General features: G+C 48.4%; 1 protein-coding gene across 1 annotated transcript; it reads right to left on the reverse strand.

The window, feature by feature from the left end:
* Positions 1–4,978: 4,978 nt before the first annotated feature.
* Positions 4,979–6,705, reverse strand: LOC123409105. The gene has a single exon (XM_045102091.1). The coding sequence runs from the start codon at positions 6,423–6,425 to the stop codon at positions 5,679–5,681; it is 747 nt and encodes a 248-aa protein (XP_044958026.1). The 5' UTR covers positions 6,426–6,705; the 3' UTR covers positions 4,979–5,678.
* Between the last annotated feature and the right edge of the window lie 6,438 nt (positions 6,706–13,143).

Here is a 13,143-nt window from a genome sequence, read left to right on the forward strand (position 1 = left end):
AGCTCTCACGCTAGTCGTACTCTTGCGAAGCAGGTCTCGAATATGAGGGTCGTACACGACTGAACTTTGTAGTGTTGAAGACTGTCGTGTGTCCGCCGCCTCTTCTCCGTCATGTCCAGACTCTTCTTCTCCATGTCCGGACTCTTCTCCCCCATGACCGGACTCTTCTCCCCCATGACCGGACTCTTCTTCGTCGTGTCCGGAATCTTCTTCGCCGCCATGTTTTGACTCTTCTCCGCCGCCATGTCCGCCGCCATCGTCTTCGTGACGATTGGTCACCTCTTCATCTAGCCCCATGTCGTTATTCCTTGCCATGTGGACATCCTCATCATCATATTCACTTATACACCGAATATAGCCATCCATGAAACCCTTAATGAGCAGGTGCGCCTTCAAACTGCAACGATCAAAGGGGTCCAAAATGACTCCTTCTTTGCTTCTTGTACACGAACATCTAATCCCAGTCCGTTTGTTTGCATACATGTCCATCACCATGGATTACAAGTATAGCTCCACCTTCCTTCCACTCACCTTCATGACCTATTGCATGGTATAACAAGCAAAAGGATTATAAATAAAATGCATGCATCAAAGTCATACAAAAGTTTGGCATGACCTTGCCTAAAAATAGGACATATCGAGTTTGCTGGAAATTCACGGAAACGAAAATAAATCGACATTTCAGCAAAACATAGGCAACTGAGGGGGCATGTCATTCGCACAAATCCCTTCATATCGCAAACACACATATTCACATTCTTGAAGTGCACAACTTTTTACTCACCTATCTCCCAAGAGAGATCGAGCACGGTTAGATGAAGCCTTCGTTACCTTAATTAGGAATTGAGAGTGGATGGCTATAGCTAGCAAGATCTAGTTGTTGGAAGGAGAGATGACTCTAGCTAACTAATGGAGAGGGAGAGAGATGAGCTAGGTACCTATGAGACAAATCTAGGAGTGGGAAAGGTATATATGTGTATGGAAGGAGGGAAAGCCAAATAAATGAGGAAGATAGAGAATAAAGGCCATTTATGGAGGAGAATTATGGTGGAGGGGGCATTAATGGAAAGAGAAGAGATGTAGAAGGAAGAGAGAAGAAGGTCAATAGTGGTGGAGAAGTAACTTAGAGAGGGGAGAGAGGAAAGGAGGGGAGAGGGCAAATGGGGGAGGAAGGGGAGGGTGAGAGTGGGTGGGCGAAAAGGTGGTACCATCCATGCCTAGTAGCAGCGTTGTATTCCAACCGGCGCTACTTCTAAGGTTCTTAGTAGTAGCGCTATATTTTGGGCAACGCTAATACTATATCTCGTGTTGGTAGACTTCTTGGGTCCCACTTAGTAGCAACGCTTTATGGCAGCCGACGCTACTGCTAACGTGCTTAGCAATAGTGCCGTATTTTGGGCAGCGCTACTACTACAACTAGCGTCGGTGGACTCGTTGGGTCCCACTGAGCAGCAGTGTTGTACTCCTTAGCAGTAGCGCGGTATTTTGGACAATGCTACTACTACACTTAGCGTCGGTGGACTCTTTGGATCCCACTTGGAGCGCTACTGCTACGACATCACTTGTAGTGCTGTCCAAATCCAGCGCTACCGCTAATTAGCAGCAGCGCTGCATATTTTTCAGCGCTACTACTGATCTAGCTACAAGCAGTTCCCTAGTAGTGAGGAGTGTGTGGCGTCTTTGCCTTAGGCGGCACACTGCTGGGGGAGGGGGGTCGGCCTGCCACGGGACGCGAGCGTATCCGGCGATGTGGTGCCTTTGCTTAAAGCGTCACACAGTGTAGTGTGACACCTGATTGTCGGACGCTACACGAAAGGATGAGGTGTGTGATTTTTTTTCAAATGCGGTTCAGTTTGTGAAATACTTGTATATACATAGATTAATTTTATCAATTTTGTCCACCATCGATGATGGTCGTTATTCACCCACACCATAGGTACCCTCCATACGTAAGACAGGCAAGAAGGACAATTACCACCTCGCCGTATTCAACAAGAAAAAAGAAATGGCACGCAGCTCGTGAGCACATCAAGCGGTCTAGATATCAGGATCAGCTGTGCTCATGAGTAGAAACTCCGTGTCCGCATAATACACATGCTCTTTTTGAATGAGCTTCAAAAGTAACACTGAGCATCCATCGGCTTGAAACAAAAAGAGTCTAGCATTTCACCTACATATCATAGTGAAATATCACGGAAATGAAACCATTACAGCCTAGGCACCACAGCAAAGCACGCTTATACTTCTAATAAACTCCATCCGTTTCTAAATATAAGTCTTTTTAGAAATTTCATTAGGAGGATACATACGAAGTAAAATGAACGAATCTATACTCTAAAATATGTTTATATACATCCATATATAGTACCTTAATGAAACCTCTTAAAAGACTTACATTTAGAAACGAAGGGAGTATATCATTGCCAAGTATTAATGAAGTAATGAAAAGAACAATGTGAGACTAAGTATATTTGTATTCAGTACAACAGGTTTCATGGTACGTTTTCACGCAACTAATGACTTTATAAAAACGTCATATATCAAAATTGATAAAGCTATGGACGCAAACAGAGTAGTGATCTAACGACATTGGTCATAGATTTCTACAACAAGGGAGCTCAAAGAAACATGACCAATGCGACAATGCCAATTAAAGAAGATATAAAATAGGATCAACTCCAACGGGTCGATTCAAACGGACGGCACATTTGTTCTCTTTTTATCGGTTTGGATCGGCCCGACGGACAAGAACGTCCGCTTCTGCGTTTGGGTCAGCGTATGCGTCCAACGCTCGCCCGACCCATTTTGACGACGCATGAAAAATAATATGTAATCATTTTCGAAAATAAAAACAAACATTAATTAAAAATAAAAGCCGGCCACGAAGGCCGATGAGAGTCCACGCGTCCCCATCACATTAGTTAAACATAAAAAAACGTAAAATGCGATACAACATGCTGCCCTACGCCTCCTCGTCGTCGGCGTCGGGGCTGGTGAGGTCGATCAGCGTCGGTGCAGGGCCGACCCACAAGAACGCCGTGTTTCAGAGCGCCGTTGCGTGCGCCTTCATCGTCTGTCTCGCCGGTGTGGGTTGTGCTGATGGTGGTGGCAGCGCAGCACGGGCGCCCTCCTCCTCCTCCATCTCTAGTTGTTCCTCCTCCGCCTCCCGCTCCAGCTCTATCTGTCGCGCGTCGTCAGCGCGCTCCTCTGCCAGGTGCAGTGCCCTCCAGTGTTGGAGGTAGGCGGCCTCCTGCTACGGTGTCATACCCAACCAGATGGGCGGCACAGAGACGTCCTCGCTGCACGCTGCGCACAGCCACACCGGCGCTACTCCTCGTGCTCGACCACAAACCAGACCTCCTAGTCGGGAGAGTCGGTCGTGTACATAGGGTTGAGCCGCTGCTTCGGCGTCGACTGCAGCCGCCCATGACTCACCTCCTTCACGTGCATCCGTGACGACCGCGACACAGACGTCAGTGGTGCTTCGAGTGCCACCGCGCTGGGTGCACTGAGACACTGACACGCTGGCGACGCCGGTGGAAAGACACCGACGGGAAGATCGCGCCGGGGCAGATGGGGGACTTGCCCTTGTTTTGGGAGGAGCCGGCTATGGCTGTTGGCTAAGGTTTGGTCACCGACGAGGGAGCAAAGAGGTGGCGAGATGGGAACGGGGGTTCTGGAAGCAGATGAGGACGAACTCCACCGCACGCTCGGATTAAAAAAAAGGAAAACTCTTGGCGTCAACCGGTTGAAAAGAGACTTGGTATCCGCCCCCTTCGTTGTGCAACACGTGTCCATGTGGTCACCACACACGTCTCCACCTTCCCCCGTTTTCTGAATCTAAAACAAGGCCCAACTGTTCTTTCCTCGTCTCTCTCTCTCTCTCTCTCTCTCTCTCTCTCTCTCTCTCACACACACACACACACACACACACAGACACAGACACAGACACACATCTCTTCTCTCATGCTACAGATTGGACGAGAGGTTGGAAGTCGGCCGCCGCCGCCACTCATACCGGGCATCTGGACACCACCGCCGCTCACATATGTCCTGCCCTAGGCGCTGGATATGGCTCGAGCTTGTCGAGAAAGCAGGCGGAGGTGAAGAACTCGAAGGCGGCGGGCATGGTTCCTATCAAGAGAAGGGGAAGGATGTGTGTGAGAGAGAGGCAGGTCATCGGAGAGCAGAGGCACGATGAGTTCAAGCAGAGAAAAGGAGGGAGGAGGCGCTGGAGAAAGGGGTCGTCGGGCAGCCCAGAAGTTTCGCACCCTCCCGGTGTTTGTGAAATAAAGGTCTTGTTGCAATAGTCAACAATGTTTCTAAAACAAAGCTCTTGTTGCAAAGATGGATTATATGCGAAGAACTTTGGAACTTCACTAATGTTTCTGAAACTGACCTCCTGTTGCAATAGTCACCGATGTGTTTCCGAAACAAAGGTCTTGTTGTAATAGTCGTTGGTGTGTTTCTGAAAAGATACGCTTGTTGCAAATAGTGATCGTACGCTCAACAACCTAGATCAGACGGCTCGCGAGGCGGCGGATCATATGAAAAGATCCGTCGGCTGACGCATTGCACTCCCCATTAAAAAGGCTGACCGAAATCGCTGACGCGTGGGCCCACGGAGGGTGGTCGTCATTAATTAAGTTAACTGCGGGTAGTTGGACGACCGGCGGGTGTGGATGGGATGGACACCGAGAAGGCGTGCGCGGCCGCTTCGCGTCCATGCCGACACATTTCTATCCCAAATTTGAGCCAGAAATGGGTCGGCGCGGATGTGTTTTAAAAATGGGTCCGCGTGTTGGTCCATCATTTTATCCGTATGGACCCAAACGAAGAGCGGCGGACGAAATGAATCGTCTCGTTGGAGTTGCTCTAAACGTAAATTCTGCTAAATGACTCCCCTTCGTGGAGAGGGGAGAATTTTTAAAAGAGCAAGACTACATTCAGATAAACAGGCCCGTAGAAACATGGGGAATAATTGGAACATTTGACATAATGAGACTTCATCATGAAAATAACAATCTGCCACAAGTCTGTCTGTAAAGAGAGTTTCTTTCCTACTTAATTATGGCAAAGTTTGGCCTTTGAACCTCCTGCTCCAGTACGCGGAATGTGCACTTGAGAACAATGTGCCTTTATTTTCTTGTTTAATTCCACGAATGATTCTGGTATATAGCGGTACTCATGAAACATGAGCCCCCTCGCCCACTCCAGATGATTGCAATACGTGAGAAGATGATCAGCAATGGTGAAAGGTCGCACAGACGGGCGAGTCTTCTTCTTCATGTCGTGTATATGGCACAGCGCCGCTAGGTCCTCTGACAACCCACTCGACAAAGACTGCACCACAGCGGGGCTGTATGGCAGAGAGAAATATACCGAATTGCTGTAGAGAGATGGCAAGCTCATGGTCGGGACACACAGGCATCTGTCACTGCTGAGAAACAAAGCCCGGCCACCAAGATTGCAGATGGGCAGCAGCTTCTGGCCCCAGATGTCCACCTCAAAGATCTTGAAGGCACACTTTGGCCATGCCCTGTCATCGGTTCCATGCTGCACCACGAGCATCATCCGCCCGGTAACCTCCACGAGGTACTCCCGCCATATCAACGACTGGTCGGCTTCCGCTAGCGAAGAGTAGGGCATGGAGATTTTGCGTGGAGGGTACACCATTACTATCTCCTTCTTCCACGTGGTGGTCGCGAAGAGCAGGCCTTGGAAGGGCAAGAAGTTCTGAAGCTCCACCATGCCATGGTGAATGATCTCCACCTCAGCCGGCCTGGCTGTGTCCAGAGCACCATTGGTTTCCAAACGAAACTGGCCACCACTGAAAAGGGGGCTGTAGGCGAACAGCAGACGAAGGCGCTCATGTGGAACAGGGCTCCTCGGTCCTTAATCGCACTGCGGAAGGCAGGGGCGAGGGGCGGGAGTTCGACCGTAGCGAGGGTGAAGGGGTGGACCACGCGGACGACGGTGGCGCGTTTGTGCAGCAGGATGACGAGGCCGTCGGTGAAGCCGACGACCCTGTGGCACCGGAGGTCGGGGAGGCGGACGCGCAGGCGGCGCGCCGTGCGCGTGTGGAAGAAGGTGATCTCGCCGGCACCGTCCAGGGGCGCCGCGTCTCCGTCGCAGAGCGCAATCCAGCCGCGCGGGCGGAGCTGCGGTTTGCTCAGGGCCAGGATGCCTAGGTCGGACGTGCTGGTGCGCCAGCCCGAGCAGACGGCGCGGAAGGTGAGGTAGTCCACCACGTCATCGGCTAGCAACCGTCCGGAGACGAGGCCTGCGCTGTCGGTCGGGAGAGATGCCCAGCCGCTGGGCTCCAGCGCCGGTTCAGGGGCCCGCCGGCGATTTCTACCGGCGGGTGGGCGACCGGACGCACCTTTGCGCTTCCGCCGTGCCTTCGCGGCCCCGGACGGACACATTTCCGGAAGAAAAAGGAGGCGCCTTTCTCCCAGACCCGCACGGATCTTATCAAATGGCAGGGGCACCACACCTTGAGGATATTGATTTGGATCTACGCAGAAGCTACAGATCGACAATTTTCTTTTGAAACTGGGGGGAGAGAGAGAGAGAGAGACGAAGCTTAACGGGTCGCGGCAGACGAAGTTTGGTGGAATCTGAGGGATTGGTTGTGGAGACTGAATCCGCGTCGAGTTCCGTTTCTTTTTTACCTGAAAAAAAAATTATAGGATCTTTTACTGTCGTCTACCTTTTTATATGTTGCAGCGAGATTTTTGTTTTCACAACATGAAAAAAAAACAAAAACACTTTGGATCATCCGACTGATTTTACCCAAAAATTACTTCGGCAGCTTGCTCCCCACGTGCCGCTCCTGCACCCTGCTATATTGAGAGTATCTCCAACAACCGCGTTATATAAGCGCGCGGAGCGAAATAGCATCATACGCTCGTGCGCCCGCTACCGCACGCTGGACAGCGACGACTCGCGCGTGTCGTCGACCCACCACTGGATCTAGGCGCTGGCGCCGCCACGCGCGCCACCCCATTTGCTTCCGCGACCCGACGACGCTTTCCCGGCCTATCCACGCGCCGCGCTGCTTCCTCCGTCTCCCTCTAGTCGCCGCCGCCCCTCGCGCGCGCTCTTCGTCGCGCCATTCCTCTGACGAAGAGCGCTCGGCGCCCACAAGCTGTTCGACAAAACGCTTGCAAGGAATGTATTGGTTTAACATCACGTTTTTTACATGAATTTGATGCATGTTTTTTGTAATTTTTATAGACTAGTTTAAATTCAATATTGTAGATGAGTTCGTCATATGATTCTTCTCAAGAAGAATTTGATATTAAAGAGGAGGAGGACCTTGCAATGACCCTAGCTATGCACATCAATAAAAACCAAAGCACAATGGTTTGGTTATCGGTCGGTGGAAATTTGGAGGGTTAGGATCGATGCCGACCACAGATTGATGAGGTGTTGTTTTATGGATAATCCCGTGCACCCCGAGTCGTACTTCCGACGCCGGTTTAGGATGAGCACCGAGTTGTTCACGCGCATTGCAAAGAAACTGGCGATCCATGATCGGTTTTTTCAGCAGAGGAGGAATGTCGCCGAAGAACTCGGGCATAACACCTTTCAAAAGGTGACAGACGCTTTGCGTATGTTGGCATACGGTATTCCGGCTGATCTAGTTGATGACCACTTGGCCATGGGTGAGAGTCAGGCTATCATGTGTGGCAAGCGCTTCGCGGTCGCAATTGTGCAAGTGTTTGGCCTGAAGTATTTGAGATCTCCCAATGCTGAAGTGTTCCCAGGTATGCTTGACTCAATAGATTGCATGTATTGGAGTTGGAAGAACTGTCCTAAGGCATCACATGGGCAATTCCCCGGCGAGAAAAAAGGTTCCACTATAAACCTTGAAGCGGTGGCCGATCAAGAGACTTGGATTTGGCATGTTTTTTTTTGGAATGCATGGATCTTTGAATGACATCAACGTTGTCAATCAGTCACCACTCATGAATAAGATTGCAAATGGTGAACTACCACCGATCGAGTTTGTACCAAATGGCCATACATACAACTATGGCTACTATCTTGCGGATGACATCTATCCAAATGGCAAACAATTGTGAAGCCGTTGAAAAAACTGGAAGGTAAAAAAATCTAGATGTCCACAATGCTCAGGCGGCGGCTCGGAAACATGTGAAGAGAGCTTTTGCGATTTTGCAAGCCTAATTTGCTACTATAGAGGACCGGCTAGATTTAGGGATCAAAAGATGATTTGGTACATCATGCACGCTTGTGTGATCATGCATAACATGATCATCGAGAATGAGCATGGCCAGGATTTAGACTACTCTTAGTATGAGCTCTTGGGACATCCCGTGCGAGTGCGCCGTCGGGCTACGAGGGTGGCCCGATTTGTTGCCTCCTATCATGTCATTCGACGTGCTGAAACGCATGATGATATTTATAAGTATCTAATAGAGGAGTGGTGGGCATGGAATTGCCAACAAAATGAATGCCAAATGGAATGACTATTGTGAAAAATTGAACTGTTTATTGTTGATTATTTTTTTATTTGTTTGATCTTCTAAAAACTCGTTTATAGTCTCGTATGTTGTTTGTGATGGGTGCACGCTATGTTTTTTTGGAGCGCCAGCTAGAGCGGCACGCGAGCAATATTTTACGGCGGGCACTAGAGCCAGCGCACTCCGATGCGCTATAATTTGCTATTTCGGCGCTGCAAAATGGTTTTAGGATGCACAGCGGTTGGTTGCGTGTTGGAGATGCTCTGAGGGCTTCCATAGAGAAAAAAACAAGCCAAAGCTCTTTGTCTTTCTCAAGCACAACACAAAGGGGAGCAGAGGGAGGAGAAGAAGGTACAGAGCTTCAGTACGACACGCATCACGCCGTTGGTGCTAGTATGAGTGTCGGCCATATGTGAAACTGTCGGTCATGCGTTGGAGCTTTGTCGGAGTTGCATTGAAGCTTCACCGGAGCCGCCAATGCTGCTTTGGAGCTCTACTGGAGTTGCATTGGAGCTTCATCGATGGCTCCGATGCTCGAGGTCGCCTACGGCACCGCCATAGTGTGTGCATCGTTGCTTAACTTCACCATCGATATCCGCCACATGCCTCCACACTCATTGGTCCGCACACATCGGTATGCATGATCTCCAACAAGTCACTTGCACGCTCCATTGTTCCGGAGAACTGAGTCTTAGTCATCTTGCCCATGAGGCATGGTTCGCACGTGTCAAGTGATTCAAAATTAAGTGACTCCAAAAGCCATTGGAATGGAATTTCTTCATGCGCTTTACACTAATATGACCTAGGCGGCGGTGCCACAAAAACATGGCCTATCATTGTTAACTCTACATCTTTTGGTCTCAATGTTATGTATATGTGTGTCATCACAATCAAGATTCAATATGAACAATCCTCTCACATTGGGTGCATGACCATAAAAGATATTACTCATAGAAATAGAACAACCATTATTCTCTGACTTAAACGAGTAATCGTCCCGCAATAATTAAGATCCAAATATAATGTTCATGCTTAACGTAGGCACTAAATAATAATTATTTAAGTTCATAACTAATCATGATGGTAACTGAACTGAAACTGTGCCGACGGCGATTGCATCAACCTTGGAACCATTTCCCACGCGCATCGTCACTTCATCCTTCGCCAGCCTTCGTTTATTCTGCGGTTCCTGCTTTGAGTTGCAAATATGAGCAACAAAACCGGTAACAAAATACCCAGGCACTACTACGAGAGTTGGTTAAGTACACATCAATAACATGTATATCACATATACCTGATTTTTCTTTGGCTGCCTTCTTATCAGCCAAATATTTGGGGCACTTGCGCTTGCAGTGACCCATGCCCTTGCAATAATAACACTCTGTTTCCGGCTTAGGTCCAGCCTTGGGTTTCTTTGTCGGATTGGCAACAGTCTTGCCTCTCTTCTTGGAGTTACCCTTCTTGCCTTTTCCGTTTTTCTTTAAACCAGTGGTGTTATTGACCATCAACACTTGATGCTCTTTTCCGGAGTTCTGACTCTGCGACTTTCAGCATCGCGAATAACTCGCCCGGTGACTTGTTCATCCCTTGCATGTTATAGTTCAACACAAAGCTCTTATAGCTAGGTGGCAGTGGTTGAAGAATTCTGTCAGTGATAGCCTCTTGCGGGAGTTCAATCCCTAGCTCAGTTAGACGGTTTGAGTACCCAGACATTTTGACCACATGTTCACTGACAAACAAATTCTCCTCCATCTTGCAAGCATAGGATTTATCGGAGGTCTCATACCTCTCGATCCGGGCGTTCTTCTGAAAGATAAACTTCAACTCCTAAAACATCTCATATGCTCCATGATGCTCAAAGCGACGTTGAAGTCCCGGTTCCAAGCCATACAAGACTGCACATTGAACTACTGAGTAGTCCTCCTTATGCGATTGCCAAGCGTTCAAAACATCTTGGTCAAACGTAGCGGGTGGTTCATCTCCTAGCGCAGCATCAAGGATATAATTCTTTTTCCCAGCTTGTAGGATGAGCCTAAGATTACGTGCTGAGTCTACAAAGTTGCTTCCATCATCTTTCAATTTAGCTTTCTCTAGGAACGTATTGAAATTCAGGGTTACTACTGCGTGAGCCATTGATCTACAACATAAAATATTGCAAAGTGGACATAGACTATGTTCAAGACAATTAGAGTTTAACTAATCAAATTACTAATAAACTCCCACTCAAAAAAATACATCCCTCGAGTCATTTGAGTGGTGCATGATCCAAATTCACTAACTCAAGTCCGGTCATCACGTGAGTTGAGTATAGTTTCAGTGGTAAACATCTCTATGCCAATCATATCAACTATACGATTCATGCTCGACCTTTCGGTCTCCTGTGTTCCGAGGCCATGTCTGCACATGCTAGGCTCGTCAAGTTTAACCTGAGTGTTCCACGTGTGCAACTATTTTGCACCCGTTGTATGTGAATGTTGAGTCTATCACACCCGATCATCACGTGGTGTCTCGAAACGACGAACTGTTGCAGCGGTGCACAGTCGGGGAGAACACAATTTCATCTTGAAATTTTAGTGAGGGATCACCTTATAATGCTACCGTCGTTCTAAGCAAAATAAGGTGCATAAAAGGATTAACATCACATGCAATTCATAAGTGACATGATATGGCCATGAATCTTGAGCTTCTTGATCTTCATCACCAAAGCACCGGCATGATCTTCGTGTAACCGGCGCCACACCATGATCCCCATCATCATGCTGCCATCGAGGTTGTCGTTCTATCTATACTATTACTACTAAAGCTACAACCTAGCAATATAGGAAACGCATCTGCAAACACAAATGTTAATTTAAAGACAACCCTATGGCTCCTGTCGGTTGCCGTAGCATCGACGTGCAAGTCGATATTAACTACTACAACATGATCATCTCATACATCCAATAAATCACATCATGTCTTTGGTCATATCATATCACAAGCATACCCTGCAAAAACAAGTTAGACGTCCTCTAATTTGTTGTTGCATGTTTTACGTGGCTGTTATGGGTATCTAATATGATCGCATCTTACTTATGCAAAACCACAACGGAGATGCGCAAATTCCTATTTATCCTCTCTCCAAGGTCCACCTCGGTCAAATCCAATTCAACTAAAGTTGAAGAAACAGGCACCCGCCAGTCATCTTTATGCAACGAGTTGCATGTTGGTCGATGAAACCAGTCTCTCGTAAGCGTACGAGTAATGTCCGCTCGGGCCGCTTCAATCCAACAATACCGTCGAATCGAGAAATGAATAAGGAGGGCAGAAAAATGAACATCAACGCCCACAAAACCTTTTGTGTTATACGCGAGATAACATCTACGGATGAACCTAGCTCATGATGCCACTGTTGGGGAACGTTGCATGGGAAACAAAAAAATTCTTACGCACACGAAGACCTATCATGGTGATGTCCATCTACGAGAGGAGATTCTATCCACATACCCTTGTAGAGCGCTAAGCGGGAAGCGTTAAGAAATGCGGTTGATGTAGTGGTACAACTTCGTGATTCAAATCACCGTCGTCCCACGATCCGTTCCAATCTAGCGCTGAACGGACGGCACCTCCGCGTTCAGCACACGTACAGCTCGATGACGATCCCGGCCTTCTTGATCCAGCAAGAGAGACAAAGAAGTAGATGAGTTCTCCGGCAGCATGACGGTGCGCCAGTGGTGGTGATGATCTACTCATGCAGGGCTCTGCCCAAGCTCCGCAGAAATCAGATCTAGAGGAAGAACTACGTGGTATAGGTTTGAGTTACAAGTGGCAAATTTGTGTCTCGAAAGCCCTAAAACCACCAATATATATAGGAGGAGGGTAGGGGCTAGCCTTGGGGCTCAAGGGAGCCCCAAGGGCGCCGGACAATTGGAGGAGGTGGACTCCCACCCCAATTCGGTTTGGGGAAGAGTCCACTCCTTCCTTCACACCTCCCTCGTTCCTTGATTTTTCTTTTCCTTTGGTTTTTCTCACTTGTTGCGCCATAGCCCTCTTGTGCTGGCCTCACCAGCCCACTAAGGGTTGGTGCGCCACCCTAGGGTTAATGGCCTCACTCTCGGGTGGGTGGGACCCTCCTGGTGAATACCCGGAACCCATTCATCACTCCCGGTACACTGCAGGTAATGCCCGAAAACTTACCAGCAAGTCTCTTTACTCGTTCCGTAATACAAGATCTCGTGACTTACACTTGAGTCACATTGCTTGCAAGGCTTGTATGTGATGTTGTATTACCGAGTAGGCCCCGAGATACCTCTCCGTCACACGGAGTGACAAATCCCAGTCTTGATCCATGCTAACTCAACGGACACCTTAGGCGATACTTGTAGAGCACCTTAGGCGATACAGAGTGACAAATCCCAGACTTGATCCATGCGTTCGAAGGAATGATTAAAACTTATGAAACGATATCCGCGGATGACTTACGTGGGACGATAAGACAGGAGAATCGTTTCCTTGTCCTTATTAGCGACCATGAAATCACCGATATATTTGCTCGCATAATCATGATGCTCTTTGCAAACTTCCAAGAAGCTCTTGTGCATATAGTACGAGTCTCCGACACAGATATATTTTATTTTCTCGCACCTGGCAATTTAGTTGAGATACAACGCATCCA

This window comes from Hordeum vulgare, chromosome 1H, assembly GCF_904849725.1.
Source record: "Hordeum vulgare subsp. vulgare chromosome 1H, MorexV3_pseudomolecules_assembly, whole genome shotgun sequence".
NCBI classification, from domain to species: Eukaryota; Viridiplantae; Streptophyta; class Magnoliopsida; order Poales; family Poaceae; genus Hordeum; species Hordeum vulgare.